At 31.5% G+C, this 27,699-nt stretch overlaps 3 protein-coding genes across 3 annotated transcripts in view; 2 read left to right on the top strand and 1 right to left on the bottom strand.

Moving 5' to 3' along the window:
* The window catches only part of LOC111419609 (adenylyl cyclase 78C), a 136,220-nt gene that overhangs the window by 11,931 nt on the left and 96,590 nt on the right, over nt 1–27,699 (bottom strand). The window contains exons 9-18 of the mRNA XM_071196341.1: nt 8,940–9,076; nt 8,710–8,880; nt 8,469–8,652; nt 8,080–8,417; nt 1,953–2,945; nt 1,665–1,899; nt 1,371–1,610; nt 1,052–1,318; nt 797–998; nt 583–745 (exon numbers count right to left, since the gene is read on the bottom strand). Of these exons, the coding sequence (XP_071052442.1) occupies nt 583–745; nt 797–998; nt 1,052–1,318; nt 1,371–1,610; nt 1,665–1,899; nt 1,953–2,945; nt 8,080–8,417; nt 8,469–8,652; nt 8,710–8,880; nt 8,940–9,076 (2,930 nt within the window). The remainder of the gene's footprint in view (nt 1–582; nt 746–796; nt 999–1,051; nt 1,319–1,370; nt 1,611–1,664; nt 1,900–1,952; nt 2,946–8,079; nt 8,418–8,468; nt 8,653–8,709; nt 8,881–8,939; nt 9,077–27,699) is intronic.
* On the top strand, nt 9,309–18,883 carry LOC111421318 (uncharacterized). Its single transcript, XM_071196433.1, has 3 exons — nt 9,309–10,589; nt 17,413–17,527; nt 17,586–18,883. The coding sequence occupies exons 1-3, from the start codon at nt 9,335–9,337 to the stop codon at nt 18,859–18,861; spliced, it is 2,646 nt and encodes an 881-aa protein (XP_071052534.1). The 5' UTR covers nt 9,309–9,334; the 3' UTR covers nt 18,862–18,883.
* LOC111421317 (uncharacterized) lies at nt 24,064–25,407 on the top strand. Its single transcript, XM_071196342.1, has one exon. It carries the CDS (start codon nt 24,108–24,110, stop codon nt 25,332–25,334), a length of 1,227 nt encoding a protein of 408 aa, XP_071052443.1. The 5' UTR covers nt 24,064–24,107; the 3' UTR covers nt 25,335–25,407.

Below are 27,699 nucleotides of genomic sequence, written 5' to 3'. Positions count from 1 at the left end.
TTCTTTTTTGTTTCTTAGGTTAGTTAGAGCAGCTGTACTAACTAGTACAAGCTGGAACTCGCCTATTTTCTTTTGTATGTTTTTTTTGTACAATTAAGCTTATTTTCTAATAAAGGCATTTATTATTACTATTATTATTATCTAGCGCCCTCTACAAGTAGTCACAAAACAAATATCAAATTCGTATTTCTCATGTTCGAAAACATCTAACTACCAAAATTTATGTTAATAGTACAAAAACCTTCAAAATTATCAAGAAATTTCGAAATAAAAATTTAACTTTCAACACCCTGTGTATTAAAAGCCACCGACATTTATATAAGACATGTTAGGTTAAATCGTCATATTTTGGTGTCTAGTGTCTCCGGTATTCGGATTTCCCATTCTTTCTGACTCACCCTGTATAATCTTGTGATAGCTGTCATCAGTGTTCTGTGATAAAAATAGACAGGCACCTAACAATTTTCAATAGTTTGAGCCTGTCTAGTCTGAGAAGTCAGAACATTGTTCATTTGTCGCTTAGTCAAGTGATGCATAACGCGGTCCAATTATACACTACTATAAATAAACAGTTTTTATTACTTTGCATGTAGATTTTTTTGATTAGCTTTTGTTGTATTTCTTCGAACTGGATTTGATGGGGTTTTATGTGTTAATCTCATCGAACTATAACTGATTAATTTCCGTGGATTTGTTGTACCAGATTTTTGTTGACTTTTTGCTCTTCCAAGAACTGCACTTCCCGCTAAAAAAACACACACAATTTTTTGATTAAAATTTAAAAGTATACAATTACGTGTATTTCCAGTATGTTTCTTCCTAGTTTGTGCCATCGCGTAAACAACAGCCGCTAAACTATTACATTGACTCGGTTGTCTTTGGAAGCACGGTGGTTTTCCAGCCGATTTTCCAATAACAAAATAAGTGTCCATTTGACCTTTTCCTTTTACTTCAATCCGTCCTCTATAAGTTACTTCGTATCCTCTAACACCTAAAATCTTTAAATAAAAAAAAAATGTGTTGAGGTAATTTTAGTTGTAATTGACATTACTTGAGCAGTATATTTTGGAACTTGTATTTTTCCAATAACACCAGTTGAATCCATTCTAGATGCTTCGTTAACTGTGTTACCCCAAATATCAAAAACTGGTTTTCTAGCTCCGATAACACCACAAACTAACGGCCCACAAGAAATTCCAACTCGTAAACCGAAAGTGTTAAAGGAGTGGGTGTTGATGTCTTCTAATCTTTGTTTCATTGATAAAGCAAAATCGACGAGTGCGCATAAATGTTCAGGACTATCTGTTTTCATGAAATCCTACAAAAAAAGTTAACTCAAAAAATAATTTAGATTAATAGATTTAATTTACTTTATGGCCCGGATTTAAGCCGGACGCCGCCATGTAAGTTGCCGTTGCACAAACACTTTTAATTTTTTCAATTGAACTAAATCTATCTTCTTCTAAAAGTTGATCAAAATCAACGATTATTTCATTTAATAATCTGATACATTCCATTCCTTTATTAACAGCTTCTGAATAAAATTCCGTAAAATTTGGAATACTTGCGAACATAACTCCTACTTCATCGCGATATTGAGAATACAATTCCTAAAAATAATTACATTAATCTCCACATTTTTAGTCGTATTATTTTTTTATTACATCTACATTTCTATCAGTTGATAAAAAATGTTTTGCAACATGATCAGGTAAAATATTCTTCAATAACTGTGTGTTATTTTGTCTTGTTTCTTGCATATCAGCAAGTTCTTTCCCGGCTTGTTGTTTCCATAAGAAATCTAAACGACTCGTAACTTCAACTAATCTAGCGTGATAAGCAACCATCAAGAAAAATACTCCTAATAATATAAACATTTGAGCCGATAAGGGAAGAGTACTAAAAAAGTGAGATATTTTTTAATATGAAATTAAATCATTGAGTTTTATTACCTTGAAGTACAATCATCAAAAATATCTTTATACATGTTTGGTAACATTATTAAAATGGCAAAAACCGTGACCATAACCACAGCCAAAAACGTCTTAATTAAATAATAAAGTTTTAAAGCTGTTGCTAAAGCGATTAGACATAAAACCCAAGTAAAAACAAAGTATTCTGGTTGAATGCATTCCTTGTTGACATGATTTTGACAAATATCTTCGTCTGTTGGTGATTGTGTAGTCGTAATTGGTTTGTTACTTCCACTTAAAGTTTTTAATAATGTTAAATTTGGCGGAGTTTTTGTCCCAGTATCTCTTTTCTTCCTCAGTAAAAAACAAGGAATGCTTTGGTTTGATTCATTGCAAAAAGTATTATTTTTCCCATCAACAATAACCGGATTGTTGATTATAATACTATTTGAAACATTTTCTATATTTATACCACTGTAATCGTTCTTATCCGACAATTGTTTTAATTTCATCGAATTTTCCGATGTAAGATTAGAAAATTTTAAAAGATTATCCCATCCAATGACATCAATAAAATATTTAATACAAGATTCGGTACAATTTGATTTTCTGCAAATCTCCAAACAACTATCATTAAACTTATTTTGATTATTAAAAGTGATGTTATGATGAATAGTCGCTGTTAATATCAAATTTAAAATGATTTCATTCGATGAATTTTCATCCTGATCACTTGGCGAATCCGATTGGATGTCGTCTATTAATAGCGTATCGTTAATAGACGTTGAAGAATTTGATGCAGCACAAGAATTTGATGGAACGTATAAAATCAAACTTAAAGTACTCGCGCAAGACATTAAAATAATTATTCCGCATATAAAAAGCGTTCGACTTTTTCTGTGATGTACCAAAGTCGTGGAAATATTTCGTAAATGTGCTGGAAGTTGTTTAAATTCTTCTGCCATAACCAAAACGGACGTTGCTGATAATAATAATGTTGTTATTATTAAACATATTACTGTTGAAGTTTCCCTAAAAAAATTGTTATTTAATATAATAATTGACATTAAAATTTGGGTCATCAATATTAATGTTATGATAATGAGTATGGGATTTTAGGAATGTATGTCATAATACTTCCATCGACAGAAGTAATTTCTAGTTGGATTCCTAAGGAGACCTAATGTCCATCAAATCTTTCAATTTCAAAAATGCGCATGGTAAAAGAAGAAAATCTGTATTAGTTGTTGCAATTAGAGTGGGTGTTAATGAAGGATAGATATAAAAGGCTTTGCGATAGTGGTTATTTCTTCGTTTGATAGATTCAGCGTCTGTGGAGAATAACAGTATCTACAACGATACAATTTTGCATTTGCCAATCTTGCTAGGGCAAGGAATTGCCGTCAACACTTTATTGTGCATTGTACCTCCACTGACATTTTTTTTTGTACCAACCATTTGGTTCGATAGATTAACCGAACAGTGTCATCAAGTGATATGTAGATAAAATAAGAACATTCCATTTGATATAACATATTCCTATCTCATCGTCAAATACTAAACGTCCGATCTTTCTTGCTGAGTTTCTTCTTTACTACTTCTATATGTTTTTTCTGTGGTTGGCCAGATAGGTTTCAATGTACAGTACAACCTCGTTAATCCAAAGCTAATTTATTCAAATTTCTGTAACATGAGTGGATGTGTACAGCAATGAACATGGTATTCGTTAGTTAATATTAGTAATACATTAAAACAAAATTTTGAAAAGTATTGTTTTAACAGAGAAATTGTCATCATTTCAAATCTACAATTGCTTGAGATGGTGTTTTTCATTGTAATAGGTTGCAGACACGGACTTGAAAAATCTTATATGGGGAAGAACACGAATCAGACGCCTTTGCGATATTGAAATAAAAATGAAATTAATAAGAAAGCTGATAAGATATGTCAACTTATTTGGATCCAAGATACAAAATGAACTTTTTTGATGCTGATTTAACTAATGAAGCAACTCTAAAAAGAGGATACTTTAATTAATAATTGGCGATATTTCCACAAGGATCCTTCAAGAAATAAATTTTATAGCGAATTTTGAAAGTTATCGATGAAAATTGCAACATCGAAAATTTTATCAAAACTTCAAATATTATTTTCTCAAAAACGAAAAGTTATTTTTCAAAACGTGTTGGTTCATTGGAAAGAGGACACTTTTATTAACACTTTGGGGTATTTTCATACTCCTATTCCAAGAAATGGATTTTATACGAATTTTTAAAACTTAATTGGCGAAATTACAAAATTCGAAAAAATTGTCGATCATTTCAAAAATTTATTTCTCAAGAACTGAAAGGGATTTTTCAAAACGGCTTTTTGTATTAAAAAGAGGGTACTTTAATTAGTAATTGGTGATGTTTCCACAAGGATCCTTCAAGAAATTAATTTTATAGCAAATTTTGAAAATTATCGATGAAAATTGCAACATCGAAAATTTTATCAAAACTTCAAATATTGTCTTCTCAAAAATTAAAAGTTATTTTTCAAAACGGGTGGATTCATTAGAAAGAGGACACTTTTATTAATACTTTGGGATATTTTCATACTCCTATTCCAAGAAATGAATTTTATACGAATTTTTAAAACTTAATCGGCGAAAATTGCAAAATTCGAAAAAATTGTCGATTATTTCAACCATTTTTTTCTGAAGATCTAAAAGTGATGTTTCAAAACGGCTTTTTGCATTAAAAAGCGGATACTTGAATTAATAATTGGTGATATTTCCACAAGGATCCTTCAAGAAATAAATTGTATAGCGAATTTTGAAAATTATCGATGAAAATTGCAACATCGAAAATTTTTTCAAAACTTCAAATATTGTTTTCTCAAAAACTAAAAGTTATTTTTCCAAACATGTTGGTTCATTGGAAAGAGGACACCTTTATTAACATTTTGGAAAATTTTCTATTCATATTCCAACAAATGGAATTTATACGAATTTTTAAAACTTAATCGGCGAAAATTGCAAAAGTCGAAAAAATTGTCGATCATTTCAAAAATTTATTTCTCGAGAACTGAAAGTGATTTTTCAAAACGGCTCTTTGCATTAAAAAGAGATACTTTAATTAATAATCGAAAGTGATAACAGCGACAGTTCTGTTAGTAATGATTGTGATGATGAATTACAAGCGAAGAGAACAAAACTAGATGAAACTGAAATAAGAGATTTTATATATCGTATTGGGATTGTTATAATGAGGTTGCTAATGATAAACCTGATATAAACAAAGTTGTATTCAATGAAAAAAGTCCTATTGGAGTTAAACTTGATTATTATCTGCAGTGTCCAACACCTAAAAGAGATACTAATTCCTGTGAATGATGGAGTACTAAGTAATAGGTTTTTAATATCTGGCCAAACCCGGATATCCGTTTAGTATTTTATTTGATTAAAGTAAGGTTGAAATCATCAGCGTTTTCTAGGCGGAATGGTACTTGATAAGAAATATTTAGTTGTTTTGAAACGAAACTTTTAACAGTAGGAGTACACTTTGGGGAATATCTGGGTGGTCAAATTTTCTCAGTTTGATAAGGAACGAATATGAAATGTGTAACATCGTCCAGACTTCATAACTCTCGGCTGAAAGTAAGGAAAGCTGCGTGCGTATCCAGTAGTTTTTCCAAGTTCTTGGCAAATCTAATTGCAAATAGGTACTCAATCTGTCTCACTTGTCACACTTTCCTTCCACTAGTATGGACAATCGTGTTTTCTAAAACGAATCCGATTTCTTAGTAAATTTAAAACAATATTTAACGCGACAGACATTTGAGCCAAGTAAAATTTATAATGTTCACAAGACGTCATATTCAACTGTACTAGATTGTCCTACAATATCCGCTCTATTTCAGAAAACGATTATGTACTAGTACAACTAGCAACTAGAAAGACAAAAAACATTTTATGGTCCAATTTTACAAAAAAATAGTTGTCAGAAAAGCAACCAGAAACTTTGTTCTTGGCGATGAAGATGTTTTTTTTTGTTGACACTGTTACGTCTTCCCACACCAGCTACTCTTGAATTGTTAACAATACGAGAGAACAAATTATCTTTTAAGTTGACTTCAGTCAATATAATATTTTGTAATTAAAAATATATTCTTTTGATAATGATAGATACTAGTGGTAGAACGGATATCCGGAAACTATCCAGTATCCGGCCTATCCGTCCATTTTTTAAAATCCGGCCGGATACCGGTTAGTTACCAAATATCCGGCTTTGGCCAGATATTAAAAACCTATTACTTAGTACTCTACCATTCATAGGAATTAGTATCTCTTTTATATAATAATCAAGATCAACCCCAATAGGACTTTTTTCATTGAATACAACTGTATTTATATCAGGTTTGTCATTAGCAACCTTATTTTAACAATCACAATACGATATATACAATCTCTTGTTGCAGTTTCGTGTGGTTTTCTTCTCTTCGCTTATAATCCATCATCACAATCATTACTAACAGAACTGTCGCTGTTATCACTTTCGATTATTAATTAAAGTATCCTCTTTTTAATGCAAAAAGCCGTTTTGAAAAATCACTTTCAGTTCTAGAGAAATAAATTTTTGAAATGAACGACAATTTTGCCAATTTTGCGAATTTTCGCCGATTAAGTTTTAAAAATTCGTATCAAATCCAGTTCTTGGAATATGAGTATGAAAATATCCCAAAGTGTTAATAAAAGTATCTTCTTTCCAATGAACAAACCCGTTTTGAAAAATAGCTTTTAGTTTTTGTGAAAACAATAATGATAAAATTTTAGAAAATTGTAAAAATAAGTTTTCCTTTTACTACAAGAGTATCATTAACTAATCTTAGTTTTATCCTTTTATTACTAAATATTGGACTTTCAAACTTTATTTTCTCGTACAACTTAGCACTTGCGTCACTTTGTTTTGTACCAGCGTGGACCATAGTTTTTCTTTCAACTTGTTAAAATCTGAAATTAGTAGGTAACAAATTTCTGGCCAAGCCAATATTTTTTATTGCTTATTTTTATAACGTTTGGATACTTTGTTCAAGAGAATCACTCCTTCATGAACTAATAGGAAATCTTCAGAATTTAATTATTTCTAATATGACAAAGAGCAACCTTATATGCGAATGAAATCTGATACGATTTTTGGCCAAGTATATTTCCAATAACAAACCGGAATTATATCAATGTCCTCCATATAAAAACCTGACATTTTGTCGTGTCGATACACGATAATTAGAAACGTGCTCTAAAAGCTGACCAATAGATTGTCACCGATTGTTTCACTACAACAAGATCTGGTCGTGACGGAGGAATAAGAAAACGCTTTAAAAATACTGCAACGACGGAGAAATTAGAGTAAAAATACTGCTCAAAGAGGTAGACTACAATCATGTTGGGCATATTATTATTGAACACCAGGAAATAAAATAATGAACACTTTGATCTACAAAGGAAGCACAATTAGATATAAATGAACTATTCTTAATTTATCTGGTCTCAGTGAATTCGAATTAGCGAGGTTGAATGGTATAAGTTCTGCCATCGACATTTCAGGTTTACACTATTTACTAAAGTTTCATCATATTGTCAGTAATTTGCCTTTTGAGCAGTATAGGAAGATTGTGACAGATGACGTAATTCCTGCTTATCTTTTTGTTTTTCAATTCTTCATTTTCGTTATTCTCTTTTAATTTCCCGAGTAATTTATATATTTCTGTTCTTGACATATACTCCTCGTACAAAAGTTTTTGCAACTTAGAGAGGTTTATCATTTTATGACTCAAATTGCATTAGCCATGCAAATTACATCCATGAAGTTCCGGAGTTTTAAATAAAATTAGCACACCAATCCAATTAATGAACTGGAATTATGAGTATGTTCACTATATTGGATTAAAATCAAAACACTTAATGATTAAAACAACACTGGAACTTAATGCAATAATATAAACTGGATATGATGGAACTTGATGGCCCAAATTTATTGTTGCATATTTTGTGATTCAGATAAATGGGATTATCTCTGAAAAGCATGCAAGATGGCATTAAATTAATAATAATTTTGATTGATTTTAAATGGCTTATTGGATTGTACTGAATCATTCTATACATACAAATAAAAAGGTAACTTACAAAGGTATAATTGCAATGTGCGTTCCAACTATGAACAACCAAATAATAAAACAACACAGCATATTTGATTTAAACATATCCTCCCTTAATTGACTAAAAAGTGTTTCAGCTTCGTCATCTTTAAATCTAAGCGTCCACAAATTCACGTTAACTTTCCTCATGCGTTTGTTACTTTCAATTTCAATGCTATGGTCCATTATTTCGTCTACTTCTTGTTCCATCGTCGGTTTCGGAAAGTTTTGTTTTCTAGCATCGTTTGATTCATATTTTTGTTTTGTCATTGAAAAATTCAACGAGTCAATATCTTCTTCTATATCTCTAGGCGCTGGAGCTTGGAGCTAAAAACAAGATTAATTAAAAATGTTACGCAAAAAATAATTTTTTTTTACATTTTCAAATGGTATTTCCGGTGTCCAATCGGTTGTATTTTCTTCGTCAACAGTACTGTGTTGAATTCCGCTGTCGCTTCTTTCTCTAGAAGGTGATGGTTGTTGAAAAGTTGGTGATGGGGATTTTGGGGAACTGTTTGAACTCGGTGAATCATCTTCTGGCCAAAGTTTATTTGAAAATATACTAAAAATAAAGTTATGGGTGAATTTTATTTAGATTAAGAAAGAATGAAAGAAAAACCTTGGTCTTGAAGCTAATCTTTTTCGTGTTCTCATCGGTTCTATTTGCTTAATTAAATACGTTTTAATCCCTTCTTCTTTTAAATAAGAATCTCTTTCTTGCCCGTTACCCTCTTCAACTTCATAAGCACCGTTTAAACATTTAAGAGTTGCTTCAGAAATATGAACTCGCCTAAATTGAATTAAAAAATAGTTTTTTTAATCATTTAAAAAAATTTGGGAGGTATCTACCCCGGGATTCCCCCAGATTCCATGTGGTTAGCTACTCGAACATCATAAGACCAAATATCAAATTGCCATTTTCTTAATCCAAGAACTCCGCATAAAACAGATCCGGAATGTATTCCAATTCTCATGTTTAAATCTACCTGGAAACAAAAATGAATCAGGAAGATGAAAATTTCCATTTCAGATTTTGTCTGGTTAGTTTTATTTATTATGTTATTGTGTTTAAACGTTTTGTTCTGTTGATAACATAACTCCTATGAATATGCCACGCGAATTCTATTCAATTCCATTGTTAAATATATTTAACTACTCAAACATCGTTAAAAATGTGTTTATAAAAGCGGACAAAATCTGTTGTAAGAATTAGTCCAGTTTAGGGTTTTACTACAGAAACCACAATGGAAAATAAAATTGAAGCGATTGTTTCATATCAAGAATGTGAAAAAGTCATTAAAAATTATAGTGGTGATCAATCAAAAGTTGAAAATTACCAATTAACTCCTTTGGATACCAAACTTGGTTTTTTGGGGGAATATTTTAAATTAAAAATTAAATATTCCGATGAAAAAGGTCTAAAAGAAAAACAATTTTTCGTTAAAACGCTTGCTTTGGCCGAATCACAAAGAAGATTTGTACTCGATAACGGAGCCGCCACAAAAGAAGAAGGGTTTTATTCAAAATTACTCAAATCGTGTCTCGATAACGGAGTTAAAATTATTCAAGATTGCGTCCCAAAATGTTATTTTATTCAAAGTTTGAATAAATTTATCCTTGAAGATTTATCGTTGCAAAATTACGAAGTTTTAGATGCTCGAAAAAGTTTAAGTCTTCGACAAGTTGAGATCGCCTTAAAAAATCTTGCAAAATTCCACGCTTCAAGCTATATTTTAGAAGAATCTTTATCGAAAAAGACCGGAAAAACTTATCGACTTTCAAATGAATTTTCTGATTTTCTCAATGAAGCGATTTACACCGAAAAGGATATTACAAAAGATTTCATCAAATCTATGAAAACTGGGGTTGAAACTCACGTTGATTTATGCAAAAATATTTTAGGAGATGATTTCGACGACGAAAATTTTAAGAAAAACATTTACAAAATCAGCGATAAATTTCCAATTTACGTCAAACCATCCGTTAAATACCGAAACGTTGTGTGTCATGGAGATTTATGGACCTCTAATATCATGTTTAAACACGACGGCGATATCCCAGTTGGTTTTAAAATGGTCGATTTCCAAATGTATCGATACAATCCACCAACAACAGATGTGATAACATTTTTATATTTTTCCACCAATCGAAAATTCCGGAAAGATTACTTAAACTATTGTTTTACGTTTTATTATGATCGATTACGGGATGTGTTAAAAGAATATGGGTTGGATGTTGAAACAATTTTTTCAAAAGAAGATTTTAATGAAAGCATTGAATATTATAAAAAATTTGCTATCTGTCAAGCCAGCACATACGGCCATTTAACCATGATTGACCGTAAATTGTTATCGGATATATTATCTAATTCGGATTCTGTTGGTGAGATAATGTTGAAAACTCGAAGTGTTGTTATGGAAAAAATGTTTAAACAGGATCCGGTTTATAAAGAAAAACTTTATGAGTTCTTTTTAGATTTAGTTGATGTTATATTAAAGTAATTTGAAGTAAATATATTGTAAATTTATTAAATATTCCATGAATAATTCCGAAAAATCCTTGAAGTTGATTCCATCAGATTCTGGTTAAACATAAATATTTTAATAATTTTAATCTAATCATGAATAACAAATAAATAAATAAAATAAAAACGTAAACATGTTATTAATAACCGTAAAATTGTTATCATTGTGAAGCAACATTTGTACGATTTACACAATGAGTTTTAACAAGTAAGAAATTAACGATAAGATTTGAAAATATGGCATATCTTAAGATTTGGATCAAGAAGATTTCGATACTCTTTGGCCCACGTAGTAAATCAAGAAAAGTACGGTATACAGCTTTTAAATATATTTGGATCACTTGCTAATTAGTGATGGAACGGATAGTGATTTTGCCCCATATTGCCACATTATTGCGATATTTGAATAAAAATTAAATTAATAAGAAAGCTGATAAGATATGTCAACTTATTTGGATCCAAGATACAAAAAGAACTTTTTTGATGCTGATTTAACTAATGAAGCAACTCTAAAAAGAGGATACTTTAATTAATAATTGGCGATATTTCCACAAGGATCCTTCAAGAAATAAATTTTATAGCGAATTTTGAAAGTTATCGATGAAAATTGCAGCATCGAAAATTTTCAAAATTTCAATATTGTTTTCTCAAAAACTAAAAGTTTTTTTTTTTAAATGGGTGGGTTCATTGGAAAGAGGACACTTTTATTAACATTTTGGAAAATTTTCATACTCATATTCCAAGAACTGGATTTTATGCGAATTTTTAAAACTTAATCGGCGTAAATTGCAAAAGTCGAATAAATTGTCGAACATTTCAAAAATTTATTTCTCAAGAACTGAAAGTGATTTTTCAAAACAGCTTTTTGCATTAAAAAGAGGATACTTTAATTAATAATTTGTGATATTTTCATAAGGATCCTTCAAGAAATGAATTTTACAGCGAATTTTGCAAGTTATCGATGAAAATTACAACATTGAAAATTTTATCAAAACTTCAAATATTGTTTTCTTAAAAACTAAAAGCTATTTTTCAAAACGGGTTGGTTCATTGCAAAGAAGACATTTTTATTAACACTTTGAGAAATTTTCATACTCCTATTCCAAGAACTGGATTTTATACGAATTTTTAAAACTTAATCGGCGAAAATTGCAAAATTCGAAAAAATTGTCGATCATTTCAAAAATTTATTTCTCAAGAACTGAAAGTGATTTTTCAAAACGGCTTGTTGCATTAAAAAGAGGATAGTTTAATTAATAATAGGTGATATTTCCACAAGGATCCTTCAAGAAATTAATTTTATAGCAAATTTTGAAAGTTATCGATGAAAATTGCAACATCGAAAATTTTCAAAATTTCAATTATTGTTTTCTCAAAAACTAAAAGTTTTTTTTTTAAACGGGTGGGTTCATTGGAAAGAGGACACTTTTATTAACATTTTGGGAAATTTCCATATTCATATTCCAAGAAATGGATCTTATACGAATTTTTAAACCTCAAATGGCGAAAATTGCAAAATTCGAAAAAATTGTCGATCATTTCAAAAATTTATTTCTCAAAAATTATAAGCGATTTTTCAAAACGGCTTGTTGCATTAAAAAGAACATACTTTAATTAATAATTAGTGATATTTCCACAATGATCTTTCAAGAAATGAATTTTATAGCGAATTTTGAAAGTTATCGATGAAAATTGTAACATCGAAAATTTTCTCAAAACTTCAAATATTGTTTTCTTAAAAACTAAAAGCTATTTTTCAAAACGGGTTGGTTCATTGCAAAGAAGACATTTTTATTAACACTTTGAGAAATTTTCATACTCATATTCCAAGAAATGGATTTTATAGGAATTTTTAAAACTTAATCGGCGAAAATTGCAAAATTCAAAAAAATTGTCAATCATTTCAAAAATTTAAAAGCTATTTTTCAAAACCGGTTGGTTCATTGGAAAGAAGACACTTTTATTAACACTGTGAGAAATTTTCATACAACAAACATATTTGTTTCAATCGTCTAAAAAATTAAAAATCCATAATTGTAAGATCAGGACTACGTGTTGGCCATCAAATAGAACCATTTCGTCCAATCCATTTTTGACGAAATTGTAAATTTAGCCATTTGGCACAATGTGTGAATGGTAAGCTGGGCAACTGTCTTGCTGAAAGTACAGGGTCCGACAGTGAAAAAGAAAGATTTAAGGTAGGATTTGCAGCGCGCCGCGAAGTGATGGGAAAGAAAGTAGCTGACTTGCCAAACCTGACTTTGTAAACCAAATAGCAAATCATCCATTTGGTTAACAAAGTCAAAAAAATTATTTTTTGAATACTACATGCAAATGTCCTCTGTTACAATTTATGTATTCTTGGAGTCGTGTCTGAAAATTTTGCATAAAGAAGCTCTGCAAGAAAGAAGTCGCAGGGGATTAGGTCGTGAAACCGAGGGGGCCAACTGATATCGCCGTTTCAAAGCAATTACTTGTTACCCCATCTTGTTGAAAAAGTGTGTCTTCATTCCCTGGAAGGCCTTCAAGTTGTGGTGTGAGATAATTCTGAATCATTGCAACGTATCGTACAGAATTAATGGTAACGGCATTTTCAGCCTCATTTTCAAAAAAATATGGACCGATGATTTGCCCATTTGCCGAAATCTCACCGTTTTGAACATAGGCTTTAACTGCGTAACCGCGCTGCTCACCCGCCCAACGCTCCATTGTAAACTAAATGGCAAATTATGCAGGTCTTGGCAAGTTGGCTACTTTCTTCCCCATTACTTCGCGGCGCGCTGCAAACCCAACTTTAAATCTTTCCTTATCACTGCCGGACCCTGTACATTGACCGTATAAAATTTAAGGGTAATTGGATTTACATTACTCCAATAACAATGCTGGGAAGAAACAATGTCATTTGTTGAAAAGTTATCTGAAAAGCAGCGTCTTCCTCATTTAATCTCTTTATCTGCCTCTTTATGGATAATACAGAACACGTTTCAAAATTTTTTTTCATAAGTTTGCGAGCCCCACATGAGATATTCTTGTGTCCGGATATTTTTGCTGAAATTTTTGTATAACTACATGAAAACATGATTCACTAGTACCATAGCACAGTACTAAATAAATTCTCTCTTTCACGGTTAACATCGCATGAAAAGACTTAATCTCACCAACATAAGTTGTAAGTTTTATGGTTTCTATGGTTACATATCATAAATTGAACTTCAATTTCAATTTTCAATTTAGAAAAGAGTCCAATTTTTACATAAAAATTGGAATAATTAGTTAACTTTTATAGTTAGAGTATAAAATTCATGCGATTTAGTAGTTTGAACATATCCGACGCATTATTTATGCTGAGATAAGTTTGAAAAATCAGTAACAAAAATTTTTTTGCTCTTTGTAACTCGATCCGGGGACATACTGTATATACGTATACACCGACCCTCACATATGGAGCCGCAACATGGCCGATGAGAGATAAACACAAACGAAAAATAACAGCTGAAATGGAATTTTTATGGAAGATTGTGGGGAAAACAAAAATGAGAAAAAAAAATAAGAGACGATTTTGAACAAATACTAACTGAAATAGAAAACAAACAGCTGAGCTGGTATGGATACCTAGTCAAAATGACAGAAGAGAGAATTCGTAGAAGAGCAATGGAAATGGGAATATAGTAGACGCCACGAGAGCTGGCAGTAAATCATCGTTTTCCGCTCTTACAAATGCCATACGTAGTTCACAAACCGCTAGAGAGTAATGTGTGTTAGAAAGAGATAGCATTAGTTTAATATGTCTGCTGTACTATTCAAATAGCCACGTCAAAAAAGTACGTCTGTTCTTCTAAAGGATGTAACTCTATAATTATAACCTCAAATCGAAACGTCTTGTGAATCTGTTGGTGTTTTTACAAGCCGAAAATGAAATAAATTAACAATTAATGAATAAATTATGAACCACTGTTTAATTAAAACTTACTTAACCCTTTGTGGCTCAAGAAGTCAAACATTTTGAAACTTTGTGACAGAATCAGACAGAATTAAAACGCTATCAAAATACACTCAGTAAAGGCCTTTGGAATAAAATTTTAGCAAAATATGCAATCCCCCTATTTTCGCATAGTCTAAGTGTCAAAAAAGATGCTAATTCAAAAATTCCTGGAAACCGTGTTTATTGAAATTAAGAAATAAAACTTATTTTAAATTAAAGCTTGAAACTTTCTGTTTAAATCGATGTATAACAATCGATGGGTTGAATTAAAAAAATATTGAGAAAAAGAGTATTGAGTTAAAACTAACATTTTCGTATAACCTAAAAGTGTCAAAAAAGATGCTAATTTAAAAATTCCTGGAAGCCGTATTTATTGAAATTAAAGGATGAGACTTATTCTAAATTAAAGCTCAAAGCTTTCTTTTTAAAATGATGTATAATAATTGTTAGGTTGGATTGGAAAAATATTGACAAAAAACATGTTGAAACAAAACTTACATTTTCGTTGGCACCTTAGAGTGCCAAAAAAGATGCTAATTTAAAAATTCCTGGAAGCCATTTTTATTGAAATTAAGGAATGAGACTTATTCTATATTAAAGCTCAAAGCTTTCTCTTTAAAGTGATGTATATAATTGTTGGGTTGGATTGGAAAAATGTAAAAAAAAAACATGTTGAAACAAAACTAACATTTTCGTATAACCTAAAAGTGCCAAAAAAGATGCTAATTTAAAAATTCCTGGAAGCCATTTTTATTGAAATTAAGGAATAAAACTTATTTTAAATTAAAGCTTAAAGTTTTCTCTTTAAAATGATGTATAATAATTGTTGGGTTGGATTGGAAATATATAGAGAAAAAAAATTTTGAAACAAAACTTACATTTTCGAATAACCTAAAAATGTTAAAAAGATGCTAATTTAAAAATTCCTGTAAGTCGTATTTATTGAAATTAAGGAATGAAACTTATTTTAAATTAAAGCTCAAAGCTTTCTCTTGAAAATGATGTATAATAATTGTTGGGTTGGATTGGAAAAATATAGAGAAAAAAAAAGTTGAAATAAAACTTACATTTTCGTATAACCTAAGAGTGTCAAAAAAGATGCTAATTTAAAAATTCCTCGAAGCCGTATTTATTGAAATTAAGGAATGACACTTATTTTAAATTAAAGCTCAAAGCTTTCTCTTGAAAATGATGTATAATAATTGTTGGGTTGGATTAGAAAAATATAGAGAAAAAAAATTTTTAAACAAAACTTACATTTTCGAATAACCTAAAAATGTTAAAAAGATGCTAATTAATAATCACTTACTTTTCACTAAACTTCTAACCTCACATCTGGATGAATAAGTTTAAAGTGTACCTAAAAATCCTACAGTGCGGATTGCGACGTTTTTTATACAGATTATTTCTTGTATACACTTGTATAGTAGAAAGTACAGACAGCTCTAAATGCGCCGAATAGATAACTACAGTTTAAAATGAGTGTTTAAAATTACCGGTACTTTAAAGTACCGTCGGGACACAAAGGGTTAATCCCTTGCGACTTGTAAATAACCTTTTAAAGTATTTGATAAATAAATAAATAATTACGTAAATTTTATTATAAATTAATATTAACGATTTTTCTCTGCTTAACCTCTCCTAAATTTGACAATGTTTGACATATAACCTCCATTACTAACCTAACATACATTTAAATGTATGTGGTGAAATAATTTAAGTCGTACGTCCATATCTTGATTCATACCATTTTTAAACGTCAAGTCACTGCCAGCTCTCGTGGTTTCTACTATAGTTGGAAAACCAACGAGAGGCAGGCCAAGGATAAAAACGGAGGATGAAGTGGAGGATATGGCAAGGAACAGACGTAGTTTTAAAAGATGAATAGAGGATCCCAACAACACCCCAACGCTATGATTTCATCTAGGGGAAATGATAAAGAAGAATTTTAAATGTTAGAAGGCGCAGATTGAAGATATAGTGAATTTTTAGAGTTTTTAGTGTTTGTTATCACAAAATCCTTTTTATCTCAAAAACCGTTGATGATGCAACCTTTTTTATTTAAAATACTCCAAATGATTCAAAACTGTCCTCAAAATTATAATTTAGTCACTGCTCTAGATGTTACGGGGTAGAAAATTACGATTATTGTTCTTTTTAATTAAAAATCATCAAATCGTCGAGTTGAAGCATTCATAAGGATTTTGAGTATGGCCTCCGTACATCTGATTAGTAGGTTGTCTTCAGATTGATCTTCATAAATTACCAATACATATTTTTATACATATGGCTGGAGTCGTAAAATCAGAGAAATTTGATTAATTTGATGTTGAACGTGAACGATGCTTTGACGAATATCATGAACAAAATTAATTTATAACCTTCAAACCATTTGGTTAAAACGTTCTTTGATATTGCCTAAACTGTATAAAGTAGAGAAACGTTTAATTTATTAAAACTTGATGACAACGACAAAAGTAATACTTTATTGATATTAATTCAAGATAGAATTGATTAGTAATTTTAAAAATCATAATTTTTAATATTTACAATTTTCATTATATTCTAATTAGTTCTTAAAAGATCAAATGGAATTATATTAAGGATTTTTAACATTATTTTTTTAAATTTTATTTCTGTTACGTCATCGTTTAAAGTATAATTAGAAAGATACATAGAATGTTTTAAAAAGGATAACAAAACACCTGATAAGATTAATTTCAACCTAGTTTTGCATCAGAAACGAATAGATTCACAACTTTTTTTTAAGATCCCAAAATAAAATTCATTTAACGGCTGAAATAAAGAGCGATAAATGTCTGTTATTCATTTCTATAAAGTTATAAACGTTCGTTATCTTGCCTCGTTATGTGTATTAACAGTCCCGATAGCAGCAGTGATCTTTTACAAAAAGTTTTACAACAAACCCAAGTAAGTACAGTTATTCTTCGATTAAGAAACATATTTTTTTAAATATTTGTTTAACCAGAAAAAGAAAAATGCCAAAAGAAAAATTATTGGAGTTGGTTAAAGAGGATGTGTATACATTGTTGGTGAAAAAAATTGGCCACACGAGTTTTGAAGTGTTAAATTTCTTTTTAAGCGAATTTGAAGGAAAAATTGGATTGTTGGGCGATCACATGATTTTAAATACTTCAGTAAATATTTTTATAAATGGAAGGGAAGAGTATGATGTAACATTTTTTGTTAAATTTTTTCCGTATTCTTCCGAAACGCAAAGGCAATTTTGCCTTGAATCTGGGGCGTTTAAAAAGGAGATTTTCGTTTATGAATTAATGGATCTTATTAAGCAATCAACGAATCTTTTAGACTGTGTTCCAAATTATTATTTTTCAAGAAACGATCATGTTATAGTAACAGAAAATATGTCCGAAAGAAATTTTAAATTAGTAGATAAGATGCAAACTTTAAACTATGACGAAGTGAAAATAATTTTACAATCTTTAGCCAAATTTCATGCCAGCACGATTATTTACGAACAAAAACAATCCGAACAACGTGGATTAAAATATCGATTAATCGATGAATACCAAGATGATTTTGAGGAAACTTTTTTTAACGATAAAGAAAATTTTGTTAACGCAAGTGGAATGAAGGCTTCTTTAAAAGGAATTTTATCGGAAATCGACATTTTTGATTGCCCAAAAAAATTAAATTCCGGCAAAAACTTTAAAGAAGTCCTCGAAAACATTTTTTTCGATATTTGCAAATTAACAAAACCGAGTAAAACAATCCGAAACGTTTTATGCCACGGAGATTTATGGGCAACGAACTTCCTCATTAAATATGACAACGACAAACCAATCGATTGTGTATTTGTCGATTTTCAACAAGGCCGATACTCACCACCTTCACACGATTTGATGTCATTTTTATATTTAAATACAACGAGAGAATTCCGCAAAAATAACTTATACGAAATAATCGGCAATTATTACACGATTATGGAAAAATTTCTTAAAATACATGGCATAGATATTAAAGAAATTTGGAATTTTGATGATTTCGTATCGAGTTGTGAAAACCAAAAATTATTTGCTTTGTTACAAACGGCGACTTATCTCCAATTGGTTTTAGCTGATAAAGATTATCTCAAAAAAGTTATGAATGACTCCAAGTTGGGATGGACTGTTTTAAATGAAGATAGAACTCCTATGATTGTCAAAAATGTTGAGAATGCAATTTATAGAAATAGATTAAATGAATCAATTTTAGATCTTTTAGATTATTGTGCATATTTATAAAATAAAAGGCATTTTTTTATAATACTTTTTTTCTAATAGATATGTATTCCCTTAAAATCAGTAGAATTTTATTTAAATTTATTCCGGTATTTACTTATCTGAAGTTCTCCCTTCCCCTATTTTAAAGGATTCAGTCGTAATCACCCAAATGTCTCTAATAATAACCTTCGCGGTGGAGGTGCTCTGCTCGGTGTTGATGCCTTACTCCCCATCTTATTGCAATCCTCTTGGTTTAATGATGTTGACACTGTGGGTGTCAAGCTTCGTCTTGATCACCTCTCGCTTTTATGTTATGTGTGTGTAGCTTTTTGTAGAATAGGGCCTTCAGCGTATGTTGCCTCTGATGAAAGACTGCCATTGTTTAACTCATATCGGAGGTGGTTTGAAGAAGCAGAATCATATCACAGGTGGCAATTCTGTAGATGGTCCTGGTTGTTCTCTGTCGGTGACGGCATTAAATCTATTTTTTCAAAAACATCCGCGTTGTATGGAAAAATTCTACATTTTTTGAAGGCGTCATTGCTTTTAGATGTGCTTGACCCATACACTTGGCAACGTTGTAAATAATTATCTGTTTGTCTGGATTTCTTCGCAACAAGGAATCTACAGAGCTATTATAATAAGTTTTAAATGGTCCGTTTAAGCCCACATCAAACGATTGCATTTTAGCTGTCGTGTGTGGGTGCAGAGTAAGAACACAGACTCCAGATTTTTTTGCTACATTTAAAGTGTGAACACTCAGATTGGTTTCGTGATTATCCATTATTAACAATGCAGGGTTTTCTGAAGATGCACAAGTATGTTTTATAAAGTGCTGTATGACTTGGAAGAACAGCTCCGTATTCATCCATCCACTCGGGTTAGCAAGTCCAAAGAATCCTGGAGCTGCACCAGTTAACATAAAGTCCTTGTAATACTTCCTCGGGAAAACAAGAACTGGAGGTATAGCTTGCCCTGAAGCGCATACAATCGCGCATGTAGTCACCAAAGTCCCCTTTTCATCACTAGTAATCTTGCCTAGATTTGGATGCCCTTTGAAAGCCATGACGATGATGCGTCGTCCAAATTGTATACCCTACAACCATTGCCGAAAAATGGGTGATGATCCATAACATTTTGAAAAATGTATCGACGGTTTCTCCATTGAACGCAGTAGCACGCGCCAAACTGCACGTCTCAGGTTTTTTAGTGATAAATCAGGATGTCTGAACCTAAAAGATCTAAATCACTCCACGCCCCTCATTTTATCAGATACCCAGTTAGTAGGAAAGCTACTTGTGTTAGAAGAATATCGTTATTTTATACATGGCCTACAATGAAACGACGTACACAATGACACACTGTTTCATTGTATACACCATAGCAATAACATGCACCCTGATAATAAAAAAAGAAACCCTGAAAGTGAATTTCCTGTGATCAATGAACTCACAAACCTGGAAATAATAGGGCAAGTTAGTGCAGATCCAACTGTAAGTACAACAAAATTGGCTGTGTTCCTAGAACAACTATTCAAAGAATTCTGAAAAACTTCAAGTTCCATCCTTATAAAATAAAGTTTTTGCGAAAATATTTCTCAAAAAATAATTTACAGTAGGCAATTTCTTTTTAATATTTCATTTACTGACGAAAGTTCTTCTTTCTAAATGGTACTGTGAATCATCATAATTGTCGATACTGACCAGATAAAAACTCTCATGTTTTTCATGTAGCCCACACTAAAACTACACAAAAATTCAATGTTTTTGCGAGTATTTTTAGAGATCGCATCATTGCACCAATCTTTATAGACGGTAGTTTGACAGGAGAACTATATCTTGAAATATTGGAAAACTTAGTGTACCTTACCTTAATTGAAATTGTTGAGAACGATGAAAAATACTCGGAACAACATTTATTTTTCCAGCAAGATGGTACTGCACCGTTGCTGTTAGGAAGTTCTTAGATAGAAACTTTCGCGGTCAATTGATAAGTCAAAGAGGTGCTGTAGAATGGCTTTACATTATTATTTATGGGGGCAATTAAAATCAAAACTTTATGCTACCGAGTACGATTCGTTGGAAGAGTTACGCCAGCGCATGTTTGATTAATGCAGGAAAATAACTCCTAAAATGCTGGAAAATGTTAGGCAAAAATTTGAACAAAATATATACACTTGTATGGATGTTGGTGGTGCTAATTTTGAACATTTCTTGGGTTAAGCCTTTTCTTAAGGGTTAAGAATTTCTTCTTCTGCCAATGAAGAACATTTCTTTTTTAATTTTTCTTATTAGATTTTTTTTTATCAATATCAATTCCAATTTAATCATTTCCACATTTTTTTCGGATAACTCCCCCGCTTAGGAGAGTAAATTTTTTATCTTCTAACAGCCAAACATTACCAACTCTATCTTTTAGACTCACGATTTTGGTATTCTTGACCGTCAGTACCTTTTATAACTCTGACGAATTGTTTAGTGCTGATTTTAGTTTTATTGGCCAGACTGTTACGTAGACCATTATCGATCGTTCACCTACCAGCACGTATTCTTGTCCAATATTTTTTTTAGTTCTTGTGTATACTTTTTGTAAAGAAATATTGTATCTTTTTATGACGTGTGAAAATACTTAATGTATGAAAACCACGAATAAATTATAATTATTTAGAAAACTTTTCTTTCAAGTACATAAATTCTGAACGGTTGCGATCCGTGGCTTTGGTAAGACTTTTTATCAAACCTAGTTTTATATGTAAAGGTTGTAAAAGTATTCTAGTGGGCTTGACAAGAGGGGGGCATAAAAGATGTCTTTCTCAAGAGGAGTGAATCACTCACACTTTGGCAAGTCTTTCTTGCGGTAATTGTTTGAATTGCTGCTGTCCTACTCACATAAAAAGCAATAAGACTTTGTAAAAGTCAGTTGCAATCCTGGAAGTAAACCAATGATTTTTAAGTCATCACATAATTTAAATAAAAATGTATTATGCTGTATTATTTCTAGCACTTTCCAGTAGGAAGTTCCATATTGGATTTCCATTACGCAATAGTACAATTTTTAAGCTGTTTTTTGACGAGTATAAATTTGTAGTTACTACTAACCCTACTAGAAATCTTGTAGTTCTAATTTAATAACTATAAAGTTCATAGTTGAAGTAATATCATTGCAACAAATTAAATTTTCTTGTTGTGAAGAGTATTTTTTTTAGTTCTTCGCCACGGCTAGGAAAACGTCACACCTTAGTATCTGGGATGAAGCAAATTCCATTCATTCAATCTGGATTTTAATAGTTCAGACTGCTTTTTTGAAAATATTAAGTTGTAAATGAGGTTCCTTACTATCAGATACATAGGTTATATTCTCATCATAAATTTCATCTGCAATTGCACTACATGAAGGTAAATCGATGGCCAATCATTTGCTGTCAAATCATTCAGTTGTCTGATTTGGCACTGCAGGTATAGCTAAATCAGCACTATGAGGGAGTTTGCATATGCATATTTCACAGTATGTTTTGACGTCATATTTATTTCATTTATATTATTCAGGCAAAAGTTGCAGATACGTGATCTACAAGCTCAGCCCATATCATGGATTTTCCGAAAGCCATATATCGCGTTCCGTTTGCTCAACCTGTAAGATTCTTTAGAATCCTTATCTTGATAAGCCTGATGAAGCATTTTCTGATATCTCGAAAATTCGTCGCAGACTTTTGAAAGTTACTTCACCACATACATAGTAAAAACTGTTAGGATGATTGATACACTTTCTTTGCATGTTGAGAAACTAACAACGATTAGCTGGTGTATGCTTTAAATGAAAATTTAATGCTTGTGGATGACAGAAACAAAATAATTTGTGTTTTGTAATGAGGTTATGTAGTAAAGTAATAAATAACAAAAAGCATGGAAAAAATCTTGTCGATCAGTATTAGTCCATACTCGACTTTTCTTTGGCATGATTTTTTTGCTGGCCGCTTAGTCGAGTGAAACTTCTTGGAATATAATGATTTTATTCTAAATTCTATGGATCAATGTTGTCAGGTTGGTTTAATTCATACAGATTTTAGCAGGGCCTTCGACCGAGTTGACCTGACCTTCTGTTATCCAAGCTATAGAAATTTGGATTTCATGGTCAACTGCTTCAATGGTTTGGTTCCTACCTAATAGAGAGGTCACAAATAGTTTTGGTTAATGATTACTGTTCGGAGCCTATATTATTTCATAGGGAGTTCCTCAAAGCAGTCATGTTAGCCTTTTGATGTTCAACATCTCCATAAATGATATATTTGATGTGGCAAAAAATTTGTTCTTTGTCTTATGTGTGTGGATGACTTAAAACGTGCCTGTGGTGATGTCCTCTTCTTTTTTAAGCTTCTACATAATATATGTGATTCTCATTCACTCCTCAGTGGTGTTAACAAGCATGTTCAGGCTCATTTACTGCGTTTAGACTTTTTGTTCTTCACTCCGACTCCTCGAACCAACACTTTTCAGAGCTCCCCATGTTACGAATGGCGAAAACTGCAGCACAGAATAACCAAAAGTGACACCAACGGGTATCCCGCCAAAACTGGCGCATTATTATGGGTATGCCACAGAATAACTGTTATTCTGTAACTGCAGATAGAATTGATGTTGACATCTTTCATTTTTATCGTTCAGACAAAGACTGTTTGCCTCATACCATCAATAGCATCGCGCATGTCTGGTTATACGTTGTTATTTTTTCGATATTTCGTTAAGTCTTATATTTTGTTTTGTTAATTTGTGATATCTTGTTTAATTTGCGATATGTAATTAAATATGCTTGTATTTATTTTTCTTTCTTTGATATCTTGTTAAATTTTTATATATCATGTTGATTATAGAATTACTTTTATTTTAATAATTATAATTATTATTATTGTTTTTGTTCACTAATTCTGCTTTCTTTTGTTGTTCTTGCTGTGGTACGGTTTTATTAGGTCCATCCTGTATCCGGCTTTAAATAAATAAATAAATTTTGCGTGAAAATAATTTTCAAAAATGTTTAAACTCATTAAATTTACAATTACCCATATTAGTTACTCTATAAAACCACACAATAGAAAAATTACAAAAGAAATAATACTTGATTAAACTTCTAACATACTTTTTTATCGTTCTTACTAACAATTCAACTTATCAACAAATATGAGTCGCTCGTTTAGTATTTAAGGATCGATTTCATTTAGCAAATATTAGTTACCTTAAGAACTTCTCAAAGAAACCATCGAAATACTTTAAAAAATGGATTTTTTAAACATTCCATCCAAATTTTGTGAAGATTTAGCTCAAAAAATAATTGGGGAAAAATGTACGGTAATGAATTGTACTTTAGAACCATTGGGCGATTTTAAGTGTGGTTTTATGGGGGAGCATTCAATCTTGAAGATTTCCATCAAAGAATCCGATCAGGTATTAAGATTTTTTCTTAAATCAGAACCGAGAGTTGCTATGATGAGAGAATTCGCGGACGCAACAAGGCTTTTTTTTAAAGAACACTCTTTCTATCACAAAATAATTCCGGAATTTAAAAAATGCAACATCCAAGAAATGGAGGATGTAGTCCCAACTAGTTATAAATACGAAAAACCAAACATTCTATTTTTAGAAGATCTCTCACTCAAAAATTACACGATTTTTGATTCGAGACAATCCTTAGTTTCTGGATTCGTCAACTCAGCGTTAAGCACATTCGCAAAATTCCACGCAAGTTCCTTAATTTACGAAGAAATACGCAGCAAAGCAATCGGGAAACAATATCGTTTAATCGACGATTACAAAAATGAATTAAAAGAATCGTTCTACGGACACACAATTTATAACGTTCGTAGCGTCGATTCAACAACCAAAGGAATAATAACCCAAATCGATTTATTCCCTGAAATCGAAATCGAAAATCGGGACGAATTTAAATCTTTCGTTGTTAATATTTGGAAAAACGTAAACGAATTTGCCAAACCATCATTAAAATACCGCAACGTAATTTGCCAAGCAGATCCTTGGATCACAAATTTAATGTTTAAATCTGGTGATGAAATTAAATCGAAATTAATCGATTATCAAATGATTCGTTACGCTCCTCCTGCACAAGATGTTATATCATTTTTGTATTTATGCACAACTAGAGAGTTTAGAAAAACTCATTTAAAGAGTTCTTTGGAATATTATTACGCAGAGTTGAAAAAAATACTCGAAAAATACGAAATTGACGAAAACATTGTTTCTGAAACGGATTTTTGGGATTCGGTAAAATATTACGAACCTTTTGGTATGGTTCAGAATTTGAATCATTCTCATATGACTAAGTTATCTCCAAGCGCTGTTAAGAAGTTATTTGAAAACCCCTTTGCACTCCAGAAATTTATTTTTGAAGATAAAAGTGAGAGTTTAGTTAAATTGTGCGATGAAAATGTTCGTTATAAAGAAAAACAAAAAGAATGTATTTTAGATTTTTTAGATAATTATAATTAAAAATCGTAGATTCATTAATCTTTTATGTATGATGTGTGTTACACAGTACCTAATAAAATAAAACTCTACGTTTTATTGTGTTTATCAAATTAAGGTTGTTTTAATTTATTCCTTTTATTCCTCTATAAGCGTTAATTATAAGGTTATTTGATATTTCTTTTTTTTTAAACAAATTAAGATTTGTTTAGTGCAAAAATATAAAGAGTTATACGGTATTAGTGTCTGTAGCTATTATGATTAACAACGTAAGGACAACGCACTGGAGGAAATTACAGGAGAAATGAAAAAAAATGAAAAATGAATGATTCGAACTATTTATTCAAACAATTTGTTTGTAATAGTCTTTTAGATACAAATAGTGTGCATAAAATAATATACAGCGTGAATTCAAAACATCCAGAATACTATTCATCTTTCAAAATTACTGCAGATTTGGGAAATTTTGAAAAAATTATGATCCCTCACCTATGGCCACAGGGCGCCTACGTCACGCGGTTTTTTCACCCGCGCAAGAAAAACAGGGGCTTTCAAATAAAGTTGAAGCTTTAGAGGTTATCGCACACACAAATAAAATTGACATTCTCTGCATTAACGAACACTGGTTAAATACATCAAATGCAAAAATGTTTGACATAGACTCCTACACACAAGCCTGCTACTTTATAAGAACACAACATAAAGCTGGCGGAGTCTGTATATATGTTCGTAATGACTACAAGTATATCGAAATTGAAAACTTGTCTTCACACTCAATTGAAGTGGAATGTGAGATAGCTGGAATCTATTTAACGCAGTTAGATATAATCATCATGACTACGTACAGATCTCCAAATGCTAATTTAAATATATATTATTTCTTGAAAAAGTAGAAATGGTAACATTGGGTCTAATGCAAAAATTTAAAACGGAAACCAAAATCGTCATAACAGGAGATTTCAACATAGACACTTTAATATTCAATGGGGCTACACGGGAACTCATTAATACTATGGCTTGCTTGGGTTTAAAGTCAACTACCTCTGAATACACAAGAGTCTTGTAACGCCTCGAACAGCGACAACTTGAAACACTGTTTTTAATACAGTAGGGACTGAAAACAAACACGATGTTTTTCTAAATTTATATTTACACTTCGTAAATATCGCTTTCCCAATTCAACAAAGACCACGTAAACGAAAACAATATGTAATGGATGCTCAAACTCTGCAGGTGAAAGAAACATTAAATCTCATACAAGAAACTTATAACGCCCATGGCGGTGAAGATTTAAAAGAAATTCTAAAGAGTTACAAAGATTTTTATATTAATGTTGCGAAAGAGCGTAAGAGGGATCAATATGTTAAAAGTATCCAAGAGTCTGGTAATCGTGAAGCTGGGATGTGGAGAATTATCAACGGCGAAATTCAAAGGAATAAGAGGACAACGAATAATCAACCATCGAAGGATGAGCTAAACAAATTTTTCGCAAGCATCGGCAACAATGTATGTAACGTTGGAGCTTCAGCTGCTGCTAAAATAAAATCTCAGAGTCATTCCATGTTCCTCACACCCGTAACTCCAAATGAAATTAAAGAAACCATATCACATTTGAAATGCAAAAGTTCAATGGACAGACACTTTCTAAACACTAAAATTCTAAAGTACAGTGCCGACCAAATATCTGCTCCTTTAGCTAATATAATAAATTCGTGCTATGAAGAAGGTGTTGTACCAAGAGTAATGAAGATTGCAAGGGTAACACCAATCTATAAAAAAGGAGAACAGTTAAAATTATAGACCGATCTCCATATTACCAATATTTTGAAAAGTATTTGAGAAGACACTACTAGACAGATTAACATCTTATCTCGAAAAGTATAAGCTACTTAGCAACAAACAGTTTGGATTCAGAAAAGGTGTAAGCACAATTGATGCTGTGGAGGCTCTCCTTAATAATGTTTAGGAAGCTATGGAAAATGGAGATGAAACAACAGCGATCCTATGTGATCTAACAAAAGCTTTTGATTCCATTCAACATACTCTTCTAATTGCCAAGCTGGAAAAATATGGTATACGTGCAAGACCACTGGAACTGATTACTTCATACCTAACAGATAGGAGTCAGGCGGTCAGCCTCAACGGTGAAATGAGTTCCTGTTTACCTGTGATAAACGGAGTACCGCAGGGATCGCTGCCGGGGCCACTTCTCTTCTGTTTATATATCAACGATCTACCTCAAAATATTTCATCTGAAGCCATACTCTATGCAGATGATACAACTTTGATAGAGAGTGGCTCAGCTTGTGCTCTGAAGGAGGCTGCTGAATGACAGTAATAACGGTTTGACCTTAAATGATGACAAAACCGAAGTAATCACTTTGACTAC

Source organism: Onthophagus taurus, chromosome 6, assembly GCF_036711975.1.
Source record: "Onthophagus taurus isolate NC chromosome 6, IU_Otau_3.0, whole genome shotgun sequence".
Classification (NCBI taxonomy): Eukaryota; Metazoa; Arthropoda; class Insecta; order Coleoptera; family Scarabaeidae; genus Onthophagus; species Onthophagus taurus.
The sequence above is the reverse complement of the archived record's forward strand: the minus strand, read 5'-3'. Positions and strand labels throughout refer to the sequence as shown.